Source organism: Gossypium hirsutum, chromosome A01 (assembly GCF_007990345.1).
Source record: "Gossypium hirsutum isolate 1008001.06 chromosome A01, Gossypium_hirsutum_v2.1, whole genome shotgun sequence".
Classification (NCBI taxonomy): Eukaryota; Viridiplantae; Streptophyta; class Magnoliopsida; order Malvales; family Malvaceae; genus Gossypium; species Gossypium hirsutum.
Window position 1 is genome coordinate 2274781 of NC_053424.1, and position 26137 is coordinate 2300917.

General features: G+C 31.7%; 5 protein-coding genes and 1 long non-coding RNA gene across 8 annotated transcripts; 2 read left to right on the plus strand and 4 right to left on the minus strand.

The window, feature by feature from the left end:
- Positions 1 to 3129: 3129 nt before the first annotated feature.
- LOC121232225 (putative methyltransferase C9orf114 homolog) lies at positions 3130 to 7959 on the minus strand. 2 transcript variants are annotated; one of them, XM_041117806.1, is made up of 11 exons: positions 7562 to 7944; positions 7433 to 7480; positions 6860 to 7036; positions 6674 to 6740; positions 6244 to 6308; positions 5427 to 5505; positions 4984 to 5102; positions 4808 to 4887; positions 3874 to 3943; positions 3575 to 3652; positions 3130 to 3492 (listed from the first exon to the last, which is right to left on the minus strand). In XM_041117806.1, exons 1-11 carry the CDS (start codon positions 7805 to 7807, stop codon positions 3421 to 3423), a joined length of 1101 nt encoding a protein of 366 aa, XP_040973740.1. In that variant the 5' UTR covers positions 7808 to 7944; the 3' UTR covers positions 3130 to 3420. The 2 variants fall into 2 exon arrangements, with proteins under 2 accessions (XP_040973740.1, XP_040973743.1); XM_041117809.1 differs by lacking the exon at positions 6860 to 7036 and having other exon boundaries at positions 7562 to 7959.
- Positions 7960 to 9221: 1262 nt separating this feature from the next.
- On the minus strand, positions 9222 to 11351 carry LOC121232226 (uncharacterized). 2 transcript variants are annotated; one of them, XM_041117816.1, is made up of 5 exons: positions 11144 to 11344; positions 10812 to 11042; positions 9927 to 10002; positions 9543 to 9587; positions 9300 to 9426 (listed from the first exon to the last, which is right to left on the minus strand). In XM_041117816.1, exons 1-4 carry the CDS (start codon positions 11225 to 11227, stop codon positions 9571 to 9573), a joined length of 408 nt encoding a protein of 135 aa, XP_040973750.1. In that variant the 5' UTR covers positions 11228 to 11344; the 3' UTR covers positions 9300 to 9426; positions 9543 to 9570. The 2 variants fall into 2 exon arrangements, with proteins under 2 accessions (XP_040973746.1, XP_040973750.1); XM_041117812.1 differs by lacking the exon at positions 9543 to 9587 and having other exon boundaries at positions 9222 to 9426; positions 11144 to 11351.
- A 2424-nt stretch (positions 11352 to 13775) lies between these two features.
- LOC121232227 (uncharacterized) lies at positions 13776 to 14522 on the minus strand. The gene has a single exon (XM_041117820.1). It carries the CDS (start codon positions 14370 to 14372, stop codon positions 13893 to 13895), a length of 480 nt encoding a protein of 159 aa, XP_040973754.1. The 5' UTR covers positions 14373 to 14522; the 3' UTR covers positions 13776 to 13892.
- Positions 14523 to 16619: 2097 nt separating this feature from the next.
- On the plus strand, positions 16620 to 20762 carry LOC121232231 (stress-induced-phosphoprotein 1). Its single transcript, XM_041117828.1, has 8 exons — positions 16620 to 17057; positions 17756 to 17849; positions 17972 to 18022; positions 18113 to 18286; positions 18534 to 18713; positions 18863 to 18982; positions 19700 to 19833; positions 20235 to 20762. The coding sequence occupies exons 1-8, from the start codon at positions 16900 to 16902 to the stop codon at positions 20311 to 20313; spliced, it is 990 nt and encodes a 329-aa protein (XP_040973762.1). The 5' UTR covers positions 16620 to 16899; the 3' UTR covers positions 20314 to 20762.
- Positions 20763 to 20969: 207 nt separating this feature from the next.
- Positions 20970 to 22573, minus strand: LOC121232232 (uncharacterized). Its single transcript, XR_005930540.1, has 2 exons — positions 22187 to 22573; positions 20970 to 22120 (listed from the first exon to the last, which is right to left on the minus strand). It is a non-coding gene; the product is annotated as an uncharacterized lncRNA (long non-coding RNA).
- A 1171-nt stretch (positions 22574 to 23744) lies between these two features.
- Positions 23745 to 26009, plus strand: LOC121203057 (transmembrane emp24 domain-containing protein p24beta3). The gene is made up of 4 exons (XM_041117842.1): positions 23745 to 23990; positions 24411 to 24597; positions 25440 to 25547; positions 25690 to 26009. Exons 1-4 carry the CDS (start codon positions 23781 to 23783, stop codon positions 25821 to 25823), a joined length of 639 nt encoding a protein of 212 aa, XP_040973776.1. The 5' UTR covers positions 23745 to 23780; the 3' UTR covers positions 25824 to 26009.
- The last annotated feature ends 128 nt before the right edge of the window (positions 26010 to 26137 follow it).

Below are 26137 nucleotides of genomic sequence, written 5' to 3' on the forward strand. Positions count from 1 at the left end.
AGTGGATGTTGGCAGTGAACAGCCAATTGATAGCACTGGCTTGCTTCCCTCCTTCGTCCTTTTCAAGATATTCACTTTAGATTTCACAAAAGCTTCTCCAAAAGCTATAAAAGGCTACGTTCAAGCCTTGAGATTTCGAAGCCCCGATCTCAGTATTTATATTGGTATAATTCTAGATTAAAGTTTTTGATTGATCCAAGTCCAATTCAATTTAAATCAGGCTGACAGTTGATGAAAAAACAAGCAAAAATGTTAAATTTTACATCTTTTGTAAATTTAATTGTGTTATTTTTATTTTAGCTTAATTTGACTCAGAACTTTTTAACAATATTAAAATTTGATCAATTTTTTAAAAAGAGTCAGAAATGTTTTTTAACAAAAATATTGGTTAAACTATTAAATTTTTTTTAATATAGTAGTTCACATGACAATTTAAATATATTTTTTTAACATTTTTTATAATTTTTAAATTATTTATTAATGTGATATATAAAAAATATATAATAAATTTGGTATTATAAAATTATAAAAATTATAATTTAGAATGTTCAAAACGATACTATTCTAACACAGGATTCTCCACGAATGCCAATATATAATACGGAATTAGTATCTGAATTTTGTCCGCAAAATCTATAGACAAATTGTCAAAATTGTGTTAGCAATTAGCATAAACTCATTTGGATATAAAAGTAAATAATTGAAAGTAATATATATCTATTTCTTTAAATTTTTAAATAGGGTAAAATTTATCAGGGATGTTTTCTCAATTTAAAAAACTCAAATCGAAAATTTTATTTAAAAGATATTATATTTCTTCCCATTGAACTCAACAAAACTTTAATAAATTTTCCTCTTAAGCTATATGTTATTTTTTTGTGTTTCTCATGTTAAATTATCTAATTAATTTTGTTTAGTGGTACGACTCAGAATATTTATTATTTAAAGGGAAGTTTATATAATTACTCCTAATATATCGACCCAAGCCATAGTTTATTTATTTAATCTCATGCAAAATAAATTGATTATATATTCTGTTTTGTAGTTTAATTCCCCATTGATTGCTATAAAGTATAAAACTAATTTCTAACTACGCAATTTATATTTAAATTTTGTTCCGAATCTAGATGCTATATTTTGTATATATACATATATACTGTTATACACTAGTAGAATCAGATACGTGTTAGATTGCATGACCCTCAGCGAATTAATCTACAGATGATTCACAACTCACCTTATGTGATGCATCCCTCGCTGAAACCATCTAAGCTTTAATTGTATCATACAATTTTAAAAACACAAATGTTGAAACAAAATAACCTTTGATGTTGGCAAGGACCACATAATACACACCATGATGACAACTGACCTGTAATAGAACTTATACTTGGTCAACCCATATCGACTCCCCGCCTCACCTAGGTGAACCTACACTTCCACCACTGTTTCCTCCCATTGATAGCTCATATCAACACGTTTCCTTTCCATTGGTAGCTTGTATCAAAACACACACACTCGCGCACACATATATATACACATATATTGAGGGAGATGTTGTCTTACATATATATATACATATATATTGATAATTAGGGATAATGGATGAGGTTGCTTGAGATTGAACCCAAAACTGTTATGCCTCACAACATATTACCCTTGCCATTAGGACAAGAGAATATAAAGAAATTCCGCTAATAGGATCTCCACGTGAGACATGGGTTTTTTTATTTATTATTAAATAACTTAATTAATTAATTCTCATGTAATTTTTCATATAGTGTGACTCGAATTTAAGCGTTCAAATTTTTAGAATTTTAATTTTATTAACACAACCAAGATTTTAGTGACGTCTCAAGTTGAATGAATAATTTATAAGTAAAGATAATTTTTATTTAAACCATAATTTTAGTTGAAAATTTAAGTTAAAATAAATTCAACCTTTTAGCACAAAAATTAAATTTACATTTTGATTAAAATATACCAAATAAAGCTTAATTTGTTGCCCCCCTTTTAATAAGTTGTTGCCCTTTGCTTTTGTCACAAGCTTAAAAAAGAGATGATATAAGATATTAAACATATTTTGAAGTTATAAATATATATATATGTATATGTGCATTAATTGTGCTAATCGTATGATTATATTTAAAATAAATAATGATGTGGCCTAGGTATAGAGGATTGGAACCTATGGTTGATACTGGGTGAAATTAAAAAATTATTTTAGGATAAATAATAATAAAAATATTAATTTATAACTTTCTAAAATTAAAGGAATTAATAAAAAAAATTCATTTTCAGGAGAGGGGGCAAGGCCATTGTTTACCCCTGGCCCTCTGTTTGTCTTTGGATTGATTATCTATCAAACATTGTGGCACATCCATGTGGTGAAAAAAATTATATGTTAATAAATATATTTATTAAAATTTTATATAAAAATCAAATCGTATTATGATTGAATTTTTATTAATTTTGTATAAAAATATAAAAGGATCAAAATACTCTTATAATAATATAACTTGCTTTATATAAAAAAGTATTTTAATAATTTTCTGAGTTAATCTCGTATCATCAACTCAATCAGAATCTTAAATAAAAGTATTATTAGTAGTGGTAATAGTTTTTTAATTGAAATTGAGTAGCTTCAACAAGGCTCCAAAACCTTTTTTTAGGTCAATGGCAAAAATTATAATACAAATGAATTGTCATATACTTCGTTCTTAAAATACAATTAACATAGAATCTCGTGTGTTGACTTAATGATCAAGATGTTCACCGCTTCAAGTGTGGCCTAAATTCGAGTCACGTTAATCACATTTTTGTTACGACTTTGCCCTCTTCTTATAATTCACTAAAAAAATACAATTAACATAGCTAATATAATAAATTGATCTATAATGCCAACAAAAGAATTTGTTCCTAAAAAACATATAAATTTTATTTTGGTTTAAATTTTATTACATGCAAGTTTTCTTCAAGTTTATTCTAATTTAGATTTAGATATGTTTTAATTATCAATTTGACCGATTGCATACATATTTTTTAAATTACAAAATAATTATTGATCTGATAGATAGTTTTTATTTAAGTTATTAAATTGAGATGTTTATACATGAGACCTAAAACTCGTACCATTTAAATGATGTATTGGCTAATTCGATTTAAAAAAAAATATGATTATATTTTGCCCCTAAATTTTAAACAAAATTTTGAAATAAATAAAGTAAAAAGTTCTTAAAAGAACACATACACAGTTACAGGTTTACAAAAATAGGCAGACATTTTTGCAGCCAAGAATTTCAGAACATGAGCTTGAGCATGCTTGAGACTATTAGCCTTCAAAATCCGAAGAATGCCATGCCCGCCTCAGAGAAGAAACAATTCAATGTTTCGATGTCTTTGAAAGTCCCAAGATAATCTTCAGCTCACAGGTCCTTGCATTACTCGAGTTATCGGTTCTTGGAAATATTGGAGTGATATTAAGAGTGCTTCCTGTTTTCAGAAGATATAAAACACAAACATTGACTATCACAGCATAAATTAAAAAATACACGAAAAATTTGACAGAAGGTACCTCAGTCCGAATTGTTCGACTTCCTTGATGCGGACACGTGTTCAAATACATGTTAAATATATCGCGCACATTTTTTCCCTGCAAATATAGAACACCATATCAAGGAAAAACTATGTACTGCAAAATTCAGCTCATTGTGAACCAAAAAGTTCTAAATGTCACAGTTGGTAATCTAAATATATAAACTACAAAAGCAAATGTTAATGTTTATCAAAGGATAGTTCCTTGTATCTGAAGAAACTTAAAAAGGTACCAACATCGAATAGAAAAAACCGAGATTAACCGTCCTCCAATCATACCTTTAACTTATTATCTTCTTCTACACTCTTTTCCAACCCCAAAAGTCCACCAAAAGCAATTAATAAATGCCTGCAAAATTTTAATACAATCAAGTCAAGATGTATCATGGCATGAAACCATTATATTTCCACATGACAGCATACTCATGAAGATTTTGTATGAATAAAGTTCAAAGAAAGAAGTAGATTTTGTGGATATTACAACACAAAAGCAGTACAAAGAGCTAAGAAAAATTTACGGCCTTTCGATGTTACTGGTTGCTGGTTATTTGGAAAACTAATCACCGAAAGGGTAATTTGCCTTCTCTAAATGGTTGGTTATTAGGTTGGCCAAGTTGGGGAAGCAACCACTATAGCGCTAGAAAGCCAACTAGGAAGAAAATATGTTCATTTCAAGCATATTATAACTAAAACACCCCTGCTGTTATATGTTATCTAACATTTTTTTATACCTATGTGGCAGGGTGAGCCAACCAATAATTACAATTAGATGCAACACTGAGGCAGATCATCGGAATGATTCTAAACATAGATTGATTCAAACAAGGATTTCAAGTAGAGAACGTAATTTCCTGGTGTAAGCTACATATATTCATTTGCAGCTATCATCTGATCCTTATATTTCTATTAAAAATTTTGCCTACACAAGACACAAGATGCTCAAAACAATCCAATCGAGCAATCTAGTGGATTAATGCACATGCCCTGCGCATAGTATACAGGGCATACTGCAAAAATAGGGTGATGGTGCTGATGCATATTGAGTAAGCTTAGCAAATAATTAGTATTTTTTAATCATCATATAATTAATACCAACATTCAATGCCCGGTGCCTTAGTAGGGCTCAGATCTTGCAATGTAATAGGTTTTCTATAATCAAGTAATAAACCAATAGTAAGTCCCACTTAAAGGACCTGATATGAACAAAAGTTACCTAAAAGCAGGTAAATTAAGCTGTGATGAATTAACAACTATCCCATGCTCTGATGTACCAATCAAGTGATCATATCCACCCTGCAACAATATTATAGAAGCTATCCTGCTGTTAGTGCTTGGCAATTAGAGAGGAATAAGCGGTGACTTCAAACTATATTATCGAAGTATGAATACCTTGTATGGGCAATCGGAGAATACTGAACTGATATTGGAAGCATACCGCACTTTATACCCCCAATATGTACCTGTGTCTTCCCTAGGCTTGGAAGAGGAGACAACCTGGCGAGGTAAATCTAGAAAAACAACTTTATAAGCTTAAAACATATTTTCATATGTATCAGTGCTTGTACATATGATTGTAGACAAATTTTATAAATGTCGTACATCTTAAGTTCAAAATGATTTTTTTCCAGAATAGGACCATAGAAACTGTCTATCAAGGAAGAAATCATTATTTCATTATTAAACATCCACTAAATGCAAAATAAATCAACTTAAAACTTATATATGTAGTTAGGTTTAAATTTTCACACTCAATGCAATCAGCTAAATTCAGAAAAACAATTACATGACAATGAAACATGAAACATGAAATAGTAAAAGAACAATTTTATTACCATAATCCAAGTTTTGGTTAGTTCCCATTGCAACGGTAACTCTTTTTCCAGGCTCAAGTGCTTGATCAACCACAACATTCTGCATAAAGAACCAAGAAATAGCCGAAACCAGTTCATAAGTAATATATTAGTATCACACTCCTTAGTATACAAGTTTAATCTGAATAAGAGAATATATATATAAGTTTTAAGTCATGTTTGAGCTTTCTGAATGCAAATTAGAAAACTACAAACTTTGTACAAGAAAATAATTCAGAGCAAATATGATCCTTCCCATCGCCAGCTTTATATGAAAATTTTTTTAGTGCTTGATACTGTAAAAAATTTATGGCAATGCCAATAATTGAACAGCATGAAATTAGCAACTAAGAATTAAATGTTCATCAACAGATTTAATTTCTTTCCATTTATAACTTCTATGCTCAAAAAGAAGCTAAAGAAGCATACAGCTTAAGGAACTTTGAGCCAAAAGTACAAAAGAAAGAAAAAAGACAATAACCATAAGCTATTAACAACTTCAAGGGGCAAACAAGAAGATTCCCAGAATAATTTAACCATTAAGGACCAATTTGTGGTCAAATAAATTGATAGCTATCATTGCCAGGGCTGGAGCCCTAGACCTTAAGTTGTCAACACAGAGAGTCAACCACTTGCTTCTTTTATTACTATTTGAGTAGAGATTCTTCCCCCCCCCCCCAAAACCACCACCACAGTCGATGCATCCATTAAGGTTAAAATTTGCCGCTTGATTAAAAAGAAAAGAAATTATGCAGGCAGCAAGTTAAAATGAGTCACACTCGGACAAGAACAGACATACCTTATCTAAACCTACATCGACCACTGTTCCCATGGAGCTTGTGGGTTTTTCCTCAAGTGTGACACCTATAAAGTTACCACAACAAATGAAGTCAGCCAAAGGTTCAGTTCAGGCTCACCATTGATCAAGCATATCTTCTAGTAGGAAACAGATCCCAAGTTTCTAACAATCAGGAACCTATCCCAACCTTATCATTTTATAAAAGCCTGTAACCTCAGTTTCCAATCAATTCCCAATACAAATTACATCCGAGCTCCTTACATTTAAAAAGCATATCAATTTATCTGTCTGCATCTATCCTTCCTACAATTATAGACCTAGTAAGAAACCTATAACAATCACAAATCCTAGAAGAGCTAAGTGTATGTGATATTGTCCTCTAAATTTATCCAAATGAACGAGTGATCAAAAGGCAGCAGCCAAACTTTACCTTCCCGGTAGGGAGCCCACTCATGCTTACGCAGATGATGGGGAGCATCAAGTGGAGGCAACATTCCCTACAATAGGCAAAGAAATGTAAAAATCAGCTTCAAATTCACTTCCATTAAAGAAAAAACAACAGAAAAATAATTTCATTAAAACTGTGTGAACTTGTTAAAAAGAAATTGATATTCACCACATATCTAAGGGAATTGTGCTTAGCGAAAAGAGCTTTTCTAAGATATTGCGGCGTCTCGAGATACTGCAAGATCCTAACAAGGAAAGCTGCCCCTCTATCATTTTCATTCAAATTATTTTGGTTCGAAAAAGCACCATTATTCCTCGAGCTACTCTTATTATCAAACACCACCACCTGCTTATACAAACCACTGATTACTTGGTATAATTAACTAACAACTTACAATGTAAGATTAAATAAGGGCTACTTATGATATTAGTCCCTCTATTATGCTAAAATATTTAATATCTCTGCTTTAATCTGGCATAATATAATAGTTGTTGTCATTAAAGTGATGACATTCAATTAACCATGTTCAACTAATAATAAATTCGCAGGCCGAACATGTTTTTAAAAAAAAAACCAACATCATCAGTTTAACGGAAACAACTAATAATGTAATCGGTTAGCACCAATTAACAACATCATGCCAAATTAAACTGAAGAAATTAATCACAAATTTCAGCATAATAGATGGCCTAAAACAATAATTAGACCATTAAACAAATAAGAAATTAGGTAAAAAAACACCTCATCGATCCGAAAAATAGTTGCAGCACGAGCAATTTGACTCGCTAACTGAAAAAAAAGGAGAAATTAAATGAAAATTTGTAACAGAGGGCAGAAAAAGTGAAGAGAAACAGAGGGATTTTCCATTACTCGAGTGGCGAGCTCGAGAGACTGAGCGTTGTCGACGATGGAACCAGCGATAGCTACGGTGACAGTGGGGGTATCGTCGGATTTTTTGGTTTCACCGTTGGTTTCTTTCTCCGGTTTGGTTTTTGGCTTCTTTTTACGGTGAGAATCCCCGGCGGCGTTGAGAAGAGTGAGGTCCGTTTGGGTTTCTGCTGGGCTGTTGGTTTCGGCTTCCCTTTCCAATCTCTTCTTATCCTTCTTCTTCCCCATTTCAGCTCAGTTAGTGTGTGTGCGCGCTGCGGAACTGAAACAGTGACACTGAACCCCCGCGTTCGACAAAAAGGCTTTCGAGGGTTTTGAATTGAGATGCCAATTCATCTACGGTCAAATTATGCATTATATCGTATTATATTTTTATATATCTACAAGGAATATTTACTTATGCTGATGTGTAAAAAATTATGGAAGAGTTTAAAATATTAATATCGACTTTTTTCACTTAATTTTTGAATTATTTTACCTTCATTAGTCTCGAGATTTGATAATTTTTCTTAATCAAATTTTAAAAAATTTATTTTACATTAAAGTAGAAATGACAACGAAATGAAGTAATTAGATTTTATCTACACTACCCTATTCAAAGCTTGACTAATCCGTTTTAACCTTAACCCTTTAAAAACTCGAAATTTAATAAGAGACTCAACTTTGATCTAAATTTAATTATTTTATTTTTTGTTTTGAAGTAAGAACTTAATATATATATCTCGAATCTGATTTTCAAAAAAATCTGACCCAAACAAATTAGGTCTAGTTGGGATAGGTTAAGTTCTAAGTTTTTTACTATCCCTATGTTATGGTTTCAAATCCACAACTAATAACATATCTTGAATCCATTAGATTACTTGAATAACCTATCTTGAATCCATTAGATTGCTTGCTAATGATATGTTCCTACAAGAAATGTGTAAATTGTAAGAAAATTTTAAAGAATCAAATTTAGCTAAATTTTTCTTGGTATCATCCCAATATTTATTAAAATACATCTCCTTTAATTTTATAATTATTTTTATGTTTTTACAATTTATAAAATAAATTGGGACAAGTGCGAAAAGTTGTTAAGATTGAAAGAGTTTTGTGTCAAATTTGTACACTATATGGCTGGCCTCCAGTAGATCTTAATAATTAAATTCCCTACTTACTCTATTGGTATCATATTGAAGTGATGAATATACCAAACTAGAACATTGTCAAAATCGACCTGAAAGGATTGGATGGATCTTAATAATTAAATTCCCTACTTACTCTATTGGTATCATATTGAAGTGATGAATATACCAAACTAGAACATTGTCAAAATCGACCTGAAAGGATTGGATGAGTCATCAACCAGACTTGAATTTAATAAAAAATGCATTAACCCTGGTATGACATGATGTTTAAGCAAAGCATGTCTCCTAACGAAGCCATGGAACCAAATTTCAACATACACGAAGTTGTATGTGGCTAGATTTCTATAAATAATCTAGCAATGGGTGTAAGGCAAAGGTATAATTATATACATCCGGTACAGATATTCTCAACTTCACCCAAAAACAGAAAACACTTTTGATACAATTGTGCAGGATCAACTTTACGATATTGAAATATATGTTAGATATAAGTATTTAACTGCAAATCTAAATTATTATCATGGAAATGCCAACTGATGCTTATTAGGAGGAAGACAATCTCATGCAAATATTACATTACACTTACAACAGAATGATAGAGAAATTCGGTACCCTTTTTATTATTTAGCTAAATCATCCATTTGTTTTTTTACATACAAATTTCCATGTTCATCCATCCTAATCATGGAGCTTCCCTACTGGCAACCTCCAATCCATTACCTGCAAATTAATTCTCATATATGAACCTCAAAGGTTTATAATTTGCAAAATATAAAATCAAAAACACCCCATGAGAAAATGAATAACATATGAAATTCTTAATGTTGGTAAAGTACCTTGGAACCTTTTCTACTAGTAGATGGATTACATTTTGCCCCCCTCTATTCAAAAAATGGGCAAATTAGTCATTATACATTAGATCAAAGAGCAAGTTGATTCTCCTGTTAAAAATTCCATCCATTTCTACAATTAAAAACTAGTTTGTGTATGTCAGAATATGAGGTACACATGGCACAAGTGTCACTGTTTGATTATTTCGTTAGCCACACTAGTTTTTAACAATGTAAATGGATAAAATTTTTAACAGAAAAAATCAATTTGCTTTTCGAGTAAAGGGGCAAAATGCAATCCAACTCCTAGTACAGGGACCTCCATGATACTTTTACCTCTAAAAGTGTTCTTTTAAGCTATTAAAAAGAAGGATAAAAAAAAAAACTCACCATCTGGATCAAAAAAGAAGATCTGCCTGACTTTTCCATTGGGGAGGGACCTCTGAAAAGTCTGAATTCCTTTATCCTGACAAATTCCCACAATTTCATCTTAAGACAAAAGGGTTAATTGCAACAAGCATTCTATATTATTGCTCAAATTTTAAATTAATCCTTAAAACTTTTAAGAAATAAACCCTCAAAAGTATCAGGCTCTTCTGTCAAGTTAGACCCTAAATGCCATTATCGAATATACTTAAAAGAAGTAGATTAAATTGTAAACACATGTCTACTTATTATATTTATAGCTTTAATCTAACCTGTTGAAAAACAAATAATACCTACTAACTTTAGGATCATTTATTTTTCTTAGCCATAAGATTAAAGCTGTCCGTGCCGTAATTACACTCATGTTCCAGTGTTCCAAGTTAGATCTAAGATGAAAGTCTATAGCTGACGAACAGACTTAATTAATGCAAGACTTAATTACATATTAGCACCAAACTATATTCGTTTTACCACTTAAGTACACAAAAGTAGGCCCTAAATTATCATTTAGTCTTATTTTACCCAAAAAGTACACTAGGTCAAACTAGAACATGCAATGTGTCATACTCTTATTGGCCAGTATCGTGTTTCAGGTAAAATATGTAAAAATTAATAGTTTAGTTACCACTTTTGACAGAAAAAAAAGTAGCCAAATGAGAAATGCAGTATAATTGAAGGGCCAATTTGCATTTAACCCTCAATACAATAGTGAAAGTTCAATAAGTAGTTGGTGACCAACTGCAATTAACCTAAGACTAAATATATAACATATCAATCCAAACACGAAATCAACATGTTAAAATGAATAAAAAAGCCAGAAAACTAATAGCAAAGAATTGTAAAGGGTACCTTGAGAGACTGAACAAAAGAATCGAAATTGGAAACGGTGAGGCAAATATGATGACCTCTAGGAAGATTACTAGGGTCAGCAACGGCCGCCGTGGAGCTGTACGGACCTTCGGGAAGTTTCGTGAGTGGGTTCCTTTCAATTAAATGCATGGGAAAAGATCCCGGAAGATTCAACCATATTACCTTGAATTCCCCGAAATCTGGGCTCTCAATCTCCTCGAACCCAAAGATCTAAAGCAAAAACATAAATACTCGATCGTTTTTTAACGTGAAAAAACAGCTAAAAACCTTTAGAACAAAAGAGAATTAAAGAAATTTTCTAAAGAAATTACCTCTTTGTAGAAATTAGCAAGGCGTCTAATGTCAGAGGATTCTCTGGATATGTGGTTAAGGCAAGCTGCTTTCGCCACCGCCATTTTCAGATACTCTCGTGTTCCTATGTTTTAAAAATTCGACACGGCTCTATCTTATATCGTGGGTCAGGCGGGCACGAAACGGCGCCGCTTGTAGTCCAAGATTGGTTATATGAAAATAGATACCTAAACGGCTAAACTATAAACTTTTCTCATTTAAGTACTTTTTTCTTTTTTGTCAAAGTAAGTACCTAAAGTTTTATTCCGTCACCTACGGTTAATGTGAAAATAACGGTGACAGTAAGATTAGATATTGTAACAATATTATAACGTGAGATAAAAAATAAACTAAACACACAATATCGCTCATCCAAACCCATAATAAATCTAATCAGGGTTCACAGTAATAGAGGAAGTGGCTCAAAAAAAACTCTAGTTTTAAGATATCTAATGAAACCATAGTTAGAATTAGAGGTGTGCATGTGGCCCGGCCCGAAATGTGAGAGGGTTTAGACAAAAATATAAGCCCCAAAAATGGGCTTGGACAAAAAAATAAGGCCGATTTAAAAAACGAGCCTAGCTTCGAGTAAGGCATTTTTTGCTCGGGCCTGGTCCGGTCCGGCCCGAATTCACTAAATGACAAAAAAATTCTATTTTTTAATATTATTTTATTATTATTTTCTCCCTATTTTGCTACTATTTTACTATTATGTTGTTACTATTTTGTTGCTATTGTTTGGATATTGTATAAAACTTATTTTATTGTTAATTTTTTTATTATTTTAAAGACATTTGCTAATTTTGTTATTATTTTAGAGGCATTTGCTTATTAAGTTGCATCTATTTTAGTGTTATTTAAGTATACATATTTTTTAAAATTTATTTTCAATTTATTGAGAAATATTTATTTTGATATTTTTAGTATTTTTGATGGTTTATATATATATTTTAAAATCATATAAAAAATAATATAAAAATTAATATGGGCGGACCAGGTTGGGCTCGGTTTTAACGTTTTTATTCGGGCCGAGCTTCGACAAAATTTTAGGCTCATTTTTGGGCCAGGCTGGGCCTAGGCCTGACAAACGGACCTAAATTTTTAGTTGGATCCAGCCCGGCCCGGCCATGCACACCTCTAGTTAGAATTGAGATTTCATTGAAAAAAATATATATATCAAATTTATGAAGTTGTGTCCACCACGTGGATTGTCACCAAGTTGAAAACAAAATATGCATGCATATATATACATGTAGCCAAATGCTCGGAAAAAAAATACTGTTCTATTGCCAATGACCTCTTAAGAACTTTGAACTTGAGATCGCAAGTATGAGTTCATACTAAGTAAATGTATGGGATTTCCTCTAATTTTATTTTAATTAATTATCTAGTTAAAGTTGAGTTATTTATTTAATTTAATGCTTATAACGATCCATTCTTTTAAATTTGTTGTGCTCTATACCATTTTTAAAAATAGAATTTGTGTTTTTTTTTATAAATGAAACATATTTATATATTATTTTATATATATCTAGACTTGTTCATGGGTTGAACTATCTAATTCAGCTCGAAAGTCCACTCGAAAAGTGTGAGAGTTTAGACAAAAAATAATGGCAGTTTAAAAAATAGACTGAGTCTCGGGTAAGACTTTTTTGGGCCGACCCAACCTGAATTTGCAAAAAGAATAAAAAATATGTTGTTTTTTTTTAATTTTATTGTTATTATTTGAATATTATTATTTTTACTATTTTAATTATTTTTGTCAATAGTTACATCCCTGTAAGTAGAGGTGTGCATGGGCCGGGCCACCTGGCCCTGCCCGAAGGCCCGCTCGAAATTTGAGAGAGTTTGGACAAAAATATAGGCCTGAAAAATGGACTTGTGCAAAAAAATTGGCCCGAGCTCAGCCCGACCCGGCCCGAATTCACTACATGACAAAATATATATTTTTTAATATTATTTCCTTATTATTTTCTCCCTATTTTGCTACTATTTTACTATTATGTTGCTACTATTTTGTTGTTATTGTTTGGATATTGTATAAAATTTATTTTATTATTAATTTTTTATTATTATTTTAAACACATTTGTTAATTTTGTTATTATTTTAGAAGCATTTGCTTGTTAAGTTACATCTATTTTAGTGTTATTTAAGTATACATATTTTTTAAATTTTATTTTCAATATGTTGAGAAATATTTATTTTGATTTTTTTAGTATTTTTGATAGTTTATATATATTTTAAAATTATATAAAAAATAATATAAAAATTATTATGGTCTAGCCGGGTCGGGCCCGAGTTTTAACATTTTTATTTGGGTCTGGATTGGACAAAATTTTAGGCCCATTTTTAGAGCCAGGCCGGGCCCGGGTCTAGCAAACGGGCCTAAATTTTTAGCTGAGCCCCTCCCGAACTCAGCCCGGCCCGGCCCATGCACCCCTCTACCTATAAACATACAAAAATCTTAAATATTTTGTCGATACCAACAACACTTAATAGAGCTTCAATGCACTCAAATTTACGTCCTCCTACACTAATAATAATATCGATACCAATCGAGCTAAGACTCAATAAACACCATAATCAAATTAATAGAGATTTTAAAAATCATGTGAGAGGAGGAAATTTTTCTTCATTTTATTGAATAATAACCATACATGAAAAACAGCTCTTGAACAAGGACAACGAAAGAACATGCAATTAAAACAAAGCAAAGATCACATATTGTTTTATTGTACAAGAACAAGCCTGTTATTATTAGTGTTACCATTTCTCATACCACCACCAAGCTCTCCCTTAGGCACCGTCACAATAAGCTCCCCATCCTCGTAAATAGCACTAGCCAGCTCTGGTCGTGCCATCTCCGGCAACCTGAATCGCCACATGTCGAGCTCTATATGATCCAATGAACAAAAATCCACCAAATTTTCTGACCTTATTACGATCCTAGTAACCCCAGGGTGGATTTCCATCGCATGAGCCCTCACGACATCGCCAATCCTCTCGTCCGTTTCAGCCACAAACTTGAAACGATCGGAGCTTTCTTCCACCGTCACATCGGCGTCCGACCTAAATGGCAATTCCAAAACGCGGCCGAAGAGGTGAGGCAACCGCCTGAGCTTCTTGCGAGGTCTCTCGGCTTCAGATCTTGGGTCCATCTCATATTGGATGGCAATGTTTCTTTTCTTAGGCGATGGGTGGATTCTCATGGTTTCAGATATGAGGTTTAGGGAAGTTTTTCAATAATGCTTGGAAAAGAAAAATTAATGGTAACACAAAATGGTGCTTTGGTGACGAACAAAAGTAAAGATATTTGGATTTGGGATCAAAATTTTGATCAAGTTATGCAGTGAGAGAAGTGAAATCATAACATCAATGGTCTCAATTCTTAAAAAATATATATATAAATAAATAAATAAATAAATTATTTTTCCTTTTTTTAAAAACTTTGTTAAAAAACAAAATGCTTCCGAAAAAAAGAGTTGAAAAGGTAATTAGATTTTCATGGTCAGTTAATTATTTTTGGAAATTTTGTTTAAAACCATAATAAGAATTTACCCGTAATTTTTAATTATAATATAATTTTACCATAATATTTACATTAATCGTAGGTGATATGTATACCGCAAAATACTCGGAGCCAAAGGCTATAAAGAAAAAATAGTGTATTTATAAATAAATAGCTTAGTGTATCAAGTCTTAATTCAACTGATATAAGCAGTGTTAATACAGTAAAAAGTGAGTTCGAGTGCATTGAAGTTTATGGGTTGGAGAGAAGCTATGCTTAATTTTAGGTATTTTCTAAAAAATAACAGATATGATCAGAATCTTGTGAAATTTTTTGTTTTATTAGTGATGAATAGAGTAAATATTATACGTACGAATTATTGTTAAAAGGTAAAAATGTATATATATTTAGAGTTGGTATTTGATATATTAGAAATGCACTTTTTTTTTAAGTTAAAAGATTACCATGTGATCTTTTTATATATTTAATTTTTCTTTATGGTAGTATACCAAAAAAAATTTCATATATATTTACATATTGTTAGAATTTATAATTAATTGATTATATTAATAATTTCAATCAGAATCAATATTGTAATTAGGAGCGAGCAAAATCCGATTCGATTCGAAAAATTCGATAAAATTTTTAAATTTTAAATTAAATAGTTTGAGTTATTTAGATAAGCTCGAACAAAAAATTAAGTTTTTTTTGTTTAACTCGAATATGAATTACACAACTCGAGTTATCCGAAAATCCGAATAAAAAAAGGCAAAACTACGCCATTTTGATAAATGTTTAACTTTTCTAATATTAAAAGTCAAAACCATTAAGTTAAAAGGCAAAACTATGTTCTTTTGATAAATATTTTCTCATTAAGTTAAAAAGTAAAACCGTTATATTATTTATGTAGGTAAATAATTTTATACTTTGTTTACTAGTTAAATTATCAGTTTGTGTAAACGTAACATTGAGTATAAATAATAGGATTCGCTAACTTGACTCGACTCGACTCGAAATTTTTTGACTCGATTCAATCCGATTCAAAAAAAATTCAAATAAAGTTCGGTTGCTGAAATATGATTCATCAACTTGACTAATTAGAAATTTTTTGACTTGATTAACTCAACTCGATCAAATACTTACTCCTAATTGTAATCATTGAAGGACTTGAGCGAGCGAGTACAGAGAGCTCGAGAAAACATTATTAACTTGAAAGAGCCTCCCTTGAGGGAGGATCCTAGAGCAAAAATTTAGGTAAAAACTTGTTATTCCAAAAGCACTCGTCAGAAAAGAAAAGAAAAAAAAAATAGATGGTCAACAAGGAGAAAAAACATGGTTTCTTTATATGTTCTATGAATTGGGTTAGTTTAAATGAGTCTATTTAATCAGTTAACCTCTATGAAATGCTCTGTGTGTAGCTTTAAGCCAATGCCTAATTATTAGATTTTTTTATAATCCAATTATGAAAAATTACAAAATGATCACCTAATTATTTGACTTTTTCTTTTTTGATCACTTAACTATTTGAAATTTTCTTTTTTAGATTGTTAAATTATTAACGAAAAGATAACTTGAAAGATTTTAAAATTGACATATTAGCAAATTTGACCCTTAACATTTATAGTTTGTATCAAATTAGTCTTGATTTCAAAAAAATTAACATTCAACATTTACACATTATGTAATTTATTTATTTATTTGCGATTTTATTTTTATTTGTGACATTAAAAATTAATTTTTGAAAGAACAAGAAAATATGTTAATTATTATATTGAACTTTTTGGAGTGTTTTTATTTTTAGTATATTTTTGATAACATTGAGGATTTATATATATATATATTTGTAGTTTTTTTAGGTGGGAAGGAATTACACCATAAGTAAATATTAAGGAGTTAAATTTTTTTTTGAATATAAGATTAAATTGACACAAATAAAAAAAAAAAACTTTGGTGGGTAGAAGTTTAGTTTACCCATAATTTTTTTAAGGAAAAAACCAGAGCTCACTCTTGTAATTTTGCTTAGGGTTTTCTTTTAATCAAAACTAATCTGATTCTCCTTTCTACTCCAAAATCACCAAAAGCCCAGATTTTGTTTAGAAATTAGAAAACTCCATCGTTTATACCGCTGTTAAATACCTCCATAAACATCATCCCCTCAGAAAAGTAGAAGCTTCTCTCTCCCATTAACCCTAAATACACAACAAATAAAATTACTTCAAAACAATAGGATGGCAGAAGCAGAGGTAGGATCTGGTGAAGGAAAGCCCCAAGAGATGTCGTTGAAGGATAAAGGGAATGAGTTTTTCAAGGCTGGGAACTACCTTAAAGCTGCTGCTCTTTACACTCAGGCCATTAAACAAGACCCTTCAAATCCCACTCTTTATAGGTAAATCTTTTTTTGTCATCACATTGGATTTTGATTTATTGAGGTTTCTTGGGCATTATTAATGAAATGCAATATTGGGTTGGTTGTGAAATTGCCCACTTTTTGTTTCAAAGCATTCTCAAATGTAAGGTGGAACTAGTGTTAAAAGCTCTTTTTAGCTATTGGGTTTACTCTCTCTCTCTCTCTTTTTAATAATTATCCTATGGTTCATATATCATGTCCCTGATCAAATTCTTGAGGATCCTGATATGTATGGCATGTATTTATGTTTTTAAAAATCTGGGTTTATCTCATTTGCATCCACCATTTATTGTTGGAGTGTTTAATAGTCTATTGAATTTGCTGAAATACCTATGGCATGTATTTATGTTTTAAAAATCTGTTTGAAATTTTGTTCATTTGCTTGAATGGTTCCTGGATGGGAGTGTTTAATAATCTCTTGAACTTGCTCAAAATACCCTTTTGGTATATGGTCAATAAGAACTATCATATAATTGAAAGTTAACCCTCCTGGGATTCAATAAATTGAGTGATTTTAGTTTTAGGCCTTTATTGATGAATGTGGGTTCATTTTTTGTATTTTTTTTTACTTCTCCTCGCATTCCATATATGAGAACTTGTATGTGTATGGTGTAGCTGTGATTTCTTCTTTTTTTGCATCAATGATACAATTTCAATGTTCTATTTTATTTAACCAGCAATCGAGCAGCAGCGTTTCTACATTTGGTTAAACTTAACAAAGCGCTGGCTGATGCTGAGACAACAATTACTTTGAAACCTCAGTGGGAAAAGGTAGATTTCTGTATTGTCTATTTATTTGGAGGGCGGTGCTGGGCCTAGGGCAATTGCAGCAATTGCATTCAGATAGTCATCAAAATTGAACTATTTAAACAGTGTGTTTTGGTATATTTCAGGGATATTTTCGAAAAGGATGCATTTTAGAGGCTATGGAACGATATGACGATGTAAGTACCTATATCCCTCCTTGAAACGTTGATAAAGAGACTATGCTATTTGTTTACGGTCCTGATATTCCAAACATTAAATTATTATAGGCTTTAGCTGCCTTCCAAATAGCTTTGCAGTACAACCCACAAAGTGCAGAAGTCTCAAGAAAAATTAAGAGACTTTCACAGCTTGCAAAAGATAAAAAGCGAGCTCAAGAAGTGCAAAACTTGCGATCCAATGTAGATATAGCAAAAAGCTTGGAAACATTGAAATCTGAAATGGTGAGTTCCTTGAGCAAAAGTGTATGTAAATGTATATTGTACTTAATTATTTTTCCCTTTATTTGTATATTCATGTATGGTTTGATTATGGTTTCTGTTTTCTTTTCTCATTTTCAAGTGTTGTCTGTCAGCTATGACTATTCACTATCCTAGTGATATTCTTGCATGCTGTTATAGAGATTTGATACAATTAGTAGGATTATTTTCATTGTACGTGTTGATGAAAAAATGACCTTTCTCTTTGCAGTCTGAAAAGTACAAATCGGAAGATAGTTGGAAAGAGATGTTTTCTTTTCTTATTGAGACAATGGAAACAGCTGTAAAATCATGGCATGAGACTTCCAAAGTGGATCCTAGAGTCTACTTCCTTCTTGATAAGGAGAAGAGCCAAGCCGATAAATATGCTCCAGTTGTCAATATTGACAAGGTATTAGACATTCAAAACTATCTAATATATGATCACAATCAATTCTAGAAATAATTATTAAAGCTGTGTAATGTATATTTCCACCATATTAATAGGAAAATGGTTCCCAATGATAGCTAATGAAAAGTTCATCTTTCCTCTTGTTCCAGGCTTTTGAATCGCCTCATACGCACAGCAGTTGTTTTTCATTTCTTAGGCAATATGCTGAAGATTCTTTCTCTAGAGCAGCTTGTTTAGTTGCTCCTAAAAGTATCATAGCTTATCCACAGGTAACTTCATATTTGTTCTAAATTGATATAGAAACTTGGATTGTGGACATAGGCAACAACGATACTCTTAAATGCTACCTTATATTTGCAAAATCTCCTGTCTTGTGCACTCTTTTCAATTTTCTCTGTTGTAGGGAATGTACTTGTGGTATAATATATTTCTCATATGTTAATTTAGATAGACTGATAAGTTTTAAGATGGTACACTTGGTTGAAGACCTGAAGTGATGGAGAGCTTGGCTTTTAATCTATTTCTAATAATAAAAAATGGGATTGCAGTTTATGATCCTTAAAGATTGTGGCTAATGGTTCTAGCAAGCATTGTCCTATCTTCTACATTATGTGTCGTCTTCCATTTGTTCTTCAGAGAATCGATTAGTGCTTCCTTATTTTATGAAGCGCTAGTCATTTCTTTTAGTAGTAGCGAGGCAGCTTCAGGCTGATTTTCAATTTGTTGCTGGGTTAACAAATCCTAGCCTTTGAATCTACTGACTGATTTATTACAAACACTGGGAACTTTTTGATATAAATTTATCTTCATTGGGGTTAGTGGACAAGGAGATGTCTTGAGTCTTTTTCAATTTTGCACGCTATCTCGAGTCCTTTGATTACTGTTTACATCAAGGTTATTTGATGGTTTATTTACTGCATAGTTTAAGATTCTAAGATTCAAGTCCACAGACCTCTGTATCTCTGATTCAATGCCCATCTTTGCAGGTCTGGAAAGGTCAGGGTTCAAGGAAGTGGAAGCATGGGCAACATGATGGTTTCTTTGTTCAATTCGAGTCACCACTCTTGCGAAAACTATGGTTTATTTCGAGTTCCAATGAGATGGGGAAGACACTGTGCAGGTTCATTCTCTCTCTGTCTCTTCATGCGTGCTCACACTCATCTATATATAGGTGTAGACAATTAGATGTAATAACTTTGGTACTTTAAATTGCTAAATACGAGACATTTGTGAATGCAGTCCCCTGAAAATGTATTCGGTGAGTTCATTCTCTTAAAAGTTTTGCAAATTTGCTAAAAAAAGTTGCCTTCCTAGCTGCTGCAACCAGATGAGAAATCATCATCTTAAAATATAAAATCTTTTTGAAAGTATGACATAAAAAAAAAATCAGTATGCATGACTTTGTCTAATTGATCCTAATGCTTCAACAGTATATTAAATATGCTATGGTTAAACTGATTACTCATTAACTGATATATTTTTTTTAAATGATTCAAGTCCGAACATCTTTGCCTATTTCAGGGATCCAGAGGTTCTAGATATAGGTGCACATGAAGTACTTCCACGCCTTTTCAAAGAAAAGCTATCCAGTTCCTCATGAGCTTTATCTTAGGCTGAAGGAAATTGCTAGGCATGCCGGTGGACTTTGATTGCGAGGTTTACATATGAAAAAAGGTACCAACAACATAGCGTGCTTGCTTGTTACTTCGAGCTGGATATGAATTTCCTTTTATATGTGAAAACTCGCCAACTAGGTACACTTTTTCGAGTCACATAGCACTCATTTTCTTGGTTTTGAAAAATTTTCTAAAGAAGTTTACAAGCCTTTTTTGAGTGATTACATTTTATGGGTGTTTGTTAAAACTGCTTTCTTGCCTTAAGTGATTCGCGGGTTTCGGTTCTTGAGTTGGTTATATGTTGGAAGAACAGTAAAGCTAGTTGGTGTAGAACTTATTCTCTTGTTTTCTGTTGTAATTATATGTAGAAAGTTATCGATAAGGGCTGATGTAGTTTTGTTTCATTTATGCATGAAGGGTTTCTTTCTTTTAAGCTCACTTCCCTCCTGCCAGTCTTTAATCTACATTTCATGGACTCTTTAATAATGGTTGCCATATTCGTGTCCGAAGTCCAATACTTCATTATAGGATAGAACACATAATATGCGTAAAACGAGTCAGAAATGCATGTGTATATATATATATCTATGTGTTGTATGTTGGAGGAAATTGGGTAAAAGTACCATAAAAACTCTTGTACTAGAAATCAAATTGCATTTTGCTCTCTACTTTAAAAAGGGGTAATTAGTAGCATTATTAAAAATTCCATCTATTTCTACTGTTAAAAATTAGCTCTTGTACTCTAGCATAAGGTATACGTAGTACATCACGTGTAATTGTCTGATTATCCCAATAGCCACGTCAGTTTTAACAAAAGAAATGGATAAAAAATTTTAATAAAAACAATCAGTTTGCTCTTTGATCTAACTAATAGGGATGAATTTGTCTTTTTTGTAATAAATAGAGCAAAATGTAATCTGATTCTTTGTACAAAGTTTCCATGATATTTTTGCCTAAGAAATAGGTTTTCATTCACAAAATCACGTCTCTTTGATGGGGGTATCAGCAAACTTCCAAGCATAACTGGCAACTTCTCTTGTGCCACTCACATCATCAATAGGCACGGCATCACGGATTTCTTTCAAATGCTCTTGGGTAAGCTTCAATGCCAAGGATCCAACATTGTCTTTAATGTTCTTAAAAACGAGATAACGAGATTCGAGGGTCATTATGTGCAACAATATGAAAGAATCATCAGTTCATTTGCAAAATATAGAGCAAAGGAACCCCCCAAACATGCCAGGGATAGGGATTATGTCATCACCTTGGTGTATAAGCCATGCTAAAGCTAGTTGAAGAACCATGGTGGCATGCGTCGTACCTAAACCCGAAAGTCTCTAAATTCTCCCCGTGAAACCTCGGATTACTTCCTGTTACATACACAAAAGTTAGGAGTAAGTCGAAGAAGGCTTAGTACATTGTTTTAAGAGCCACCTAAAATCAAAATTCCATCGGGCAAGCTCTCCACGATGGCCTTCCTGTCGAAGAAACCATGACCTAGAGAACTATATGCAACTATACCAAATCCGAGTTGTCTGTAGCATTTAGGGAAAGATTGAAATCACAGGCAAAAGGGGGGGAAAACCAATGCATCTTAGGAATCGAGTTTCTAATCTACCAGCAAACCGGAATGATCTCATCTTCGATTTTCCGAGTCCAGAGAGAATACTCCATTTGTAAGGCAGTAATGGGATGAATTGCATGAGCTCTTTTTATGGTGACAGCACTAGCTTCAGATAACACAATGTACTTTATTTTCCCTTCTTCCACCAGCTTCTTTAGCTCCTCCATCTGCCATATGAAACAGCAAATTCAAGGCAAGCTAAAATAAACCAAGAATGTCCGGTCGATACTTACAGTCTCCTCTATTGGAACCGAAGTGTCCACAAGATGTTGGTAGTACAGATCGTTATAATCCACATCGAGCCACTTGAGACTAGATTCGCAGCAGTATCGTACTTATTCGAGGGTACCCTTGATGGCGAATTGTAACCCAACACAACAGTACTGAATTCCGTCGCAAGTTGAATTTGATCTCGAGGAAGCTGGTTCAAGGCCTATATGTTCAAATGCAAACGGTTACCTGGGCTATTTTGTTACAAAAAACATGTTGGATGTTTCGATGTACGATCATTATCGGTTGCAACGTTTAAGCGATGCAACGGTACCTTGCAGACCATGATCTCGTTTTCGTGGTTTTTGCCGTAGACATCGGCTGCATCAAAGAAGGTGATGCCATTGCTAAAATCTTCTTTTATAACAGAACATCCATCTTGGTGTGAAAGGGGGGCATTTAATATACCAGAAAGGCCTCCACATCCAAATCCTAGCCTTGAAACCTGTAGGCCAAAGGGTAAGATAGAGAGAAGAAAGGGACTAAAATGGTAATTCAACAAAAAAGCTACTAATAATTGTAGAAAACATGAAAAAATAATTTGAGGGTAAATTCCGCTATTAGTCCTTGTATTTCATGTAATTATGGATTTAGTCTTTTCATTCTAATTTAGTCATTTTTAGTCTCTTGTATTTTTTGAATTTTGAAATTTCAACCATGATTCAACCGGTCGTCGTTAAAATCCAGTATTTTGAAGATCTTATCACGTGTGTGGCACCATATCAATTTGTTATTTCACACAAAAAAGCCATATCATTTTAATCAATAGATTTAATGGCTATTGTTTGAGTTAGAACTGAAATTTTAAAATTCGAAAAAAGTATGGACTAAAAATGATCATATTGGAGAGTAGAGGTTAAATCTACAACTTATACATAGGACGGAACTAATAGCATAATTCGACCTAACTAATTTAATTGCTACTATTTTGGGTTAAGTCTAAAATTTCAAAGTATGAAAAGAACAAAGAATAAATTCGGCCTAACTTTTTTAATTGCTATTGTTACTGTTTTAGATTAGGACTAAAATTTTAAAAACTCAAAAAGTACGAAATTAAAAAACATCAAAATTAAAAGATAAAATTAAACTACATAATTTAGACACGATACAAATTTAACCTAATTTTGTCGTAGTTTTAAGGTTAGATTATGTTATTAGTCCCTATACTTTATAAAAATTGTGGATTTAATTCCTATAATTTGATCATTTTAAGTTTTTGTACTTTTCGAATTTTAAAATTTCTATCCTCACCAAATGATAACTGTTAAATTTACCAAGTTAAGTTCTGTTATTTCTAAAATTTGATGCGGCAAACATATTATCATATGTTTAATGTCATGTCAACTTTTGTTTTTATTTTTACATATTAACGACTATCATTTACGTCAAGAATGTATTATCTTCCTATTTAATGGCTGGGAAAATTAAAAATTACACCATACAAAACGAGAATATATTTTTAATAGATTCACATATCCCACAGATAATACTATTTAAATTGCACTAAAATAATAGCAATTAAATCCAACTCAAAATAATAAATAGAGTTTTTTTTAAATGGAGAGGAAATGGAGAAAAATATCGGGTTTAATTGGTTTGCTTCTTTTGAATTTTATGAATAATGTTTCATCGCTTTCGCTTACCATAACCAAAGTCGAATGCGTATACGAGATCGTCCGATTCGAGGGTGACATCGTTTCCGGTAACTTCGTTGTCGTTGATCACCATATTTTCTGGTCCTCCGATCACCCCGGCATTGATTTCAGTGTAACTTTTGTCATCCCAATCTCTCTATATTTTTGTTCCTTTTTTCGCAGAATTCGTGTTGATTCGATATTTGAGATTTTTATGATTGATTTTAATGGTTTGTTGTTAGTGTTGAATATGGGATTTTATTGTTTCAGCTCATGCATTTATTATCAGATTATATTATATGAATTCGAAAATTCGGATTTAACTTTTTTCAGAAAAATTATGATGATTTTTGCGATTGATTTTAATGGTTTTGTTGTTGGTGTTGAATATGGGATTTTGTTGTTTCAATTCATGCATTTACAGTTGATTTATATTATTTGGATTCGAAAATTCATATTCAGATTTGAATTTTCTTTTAAGATCAATGATTTTTGTGATCGATTTTAATGATTTGTTGGTGGTGTTGAAAACAAGTTTTTCTGTTCAATGCAGATAACTTCTCCTGGGGGTGACATCCTTCATAATTTGAAGGGTACATCCGGGGATAAGTTTTCGTTCAAAGCACCACGAAGTGGACTGTACCAGTTTTGTTTCCACAATCCCCTTTCTACACCGGAGACAATTGCCCTCTATATTCATATCGGGCACATACCTAACGAGCACAATCTTGCCAAAAATGGTTCCTTGTATTTTTTCCCTTTGAACTCTATTCCCAAGTTTTAATTTTTGTTATTACTAACAGGGTCAATTGCATTTGAGGTTTTTAACTATGACCCAAATTTTAAATTAATGTCTAAACTTTAAAATATTCTAATCAAGTCCTTAAAGTATTAGCATCAAACAACTACTTTCGTTAGCCTAGCTATTAGTTTGGTTGTTAAATGTCAACTCAGATCTAATCTTGAGCATAAGTGTGTACCTATTGCATGCTCAACTTGGATCGACATAGTCTATTTTTTTAATATATCAGATCTAAGTTAGTCATGTGATAAAAACACATGTGTTTATAATTTTAATCCACGTGTTTTAAAATATTTGTTTTACGATACATATTTGAATTAATGTTTAATGCCTAAATTTACAGCTAGGCTGACAAAGAGGTTTGGATAATATAATAATAATATATTTTGATGACTTAATTAAAATATTTTAAAATTTTCGAAATAAATTAAAATATGAGTATTAAATAACATATGTATCAAATTATAAGCACACGTGTGCTAGTGCATGACCAACATGGTCTTGATGTGCTAAAAAAAGAAATAGTTGTACTAAATTTTATTCATATTATTTATTTAACATGTTAGATTTAAGTTGTTCGTTTTATTCATATTATTTATTTAATATGTTAAATTTAAGTTGTTCATACGATTGATGTATTCGTATCTACAATTTAATCTATATGTTTTATATATACTCAATGTTAAATCCGAAACAACCCTTTTAACACTTAAAATGACAATTAAGTTAATAAAAGACTTGATTATTACAATACCGAGACACTGATTTCCTTTGTTACAGAACATGTGGACCCAATTAATGTGAAAATTGCTGAGCTGAGGGAGGCTTTGGAGGCTGTTACAACCGAGCAAAAGTACTTAAAAGCACGTGATGCTGTTCATCGTCGTAGTAAGTTTGCTCTAGCTGGAGTTTATTTCGATAATTATTAAATTTAATTTGTTTTTTAAAATTAAAATTAAATAATTTGTGAATATTATTATCTCTTTTATATCAGTATATCTAATGATACGGTATTTATACTTGGATGCAGCAAATGAGAGCACGAAAAAGCGTGTGATAGGTTACACTGTTGGGGAATACATTTTGCTAACAATCGCTAGTGTACTACAAGTTGTATACATCCGTCGTCTCTTCAGCAAATCCGTTGGATATAATCGAATTTGAGCCACACTTTAATTTTTATTATTGAAAACCCGAGTCTCAATGCGGTTAGAGATGACAATTTATAGTGCAAATTTATTTTTTTTAAATATTCAATTCATTTTTTTTATTTGAATATTTGTGAAAATTAAATTCGAATTTTGATTTTTATTAATTACTATATGGAGCAAGTTCGAAATCCAAATACGTTTTATTTTTTTAAAATGAATTTTTTTATTGCACATCACGTTTTATTATTATTTTTATTTATTAAATTTGAATATTTAATGAATTTAATTATCTTACAAATAATGTTTATTTAAATACTTAGCTTTATA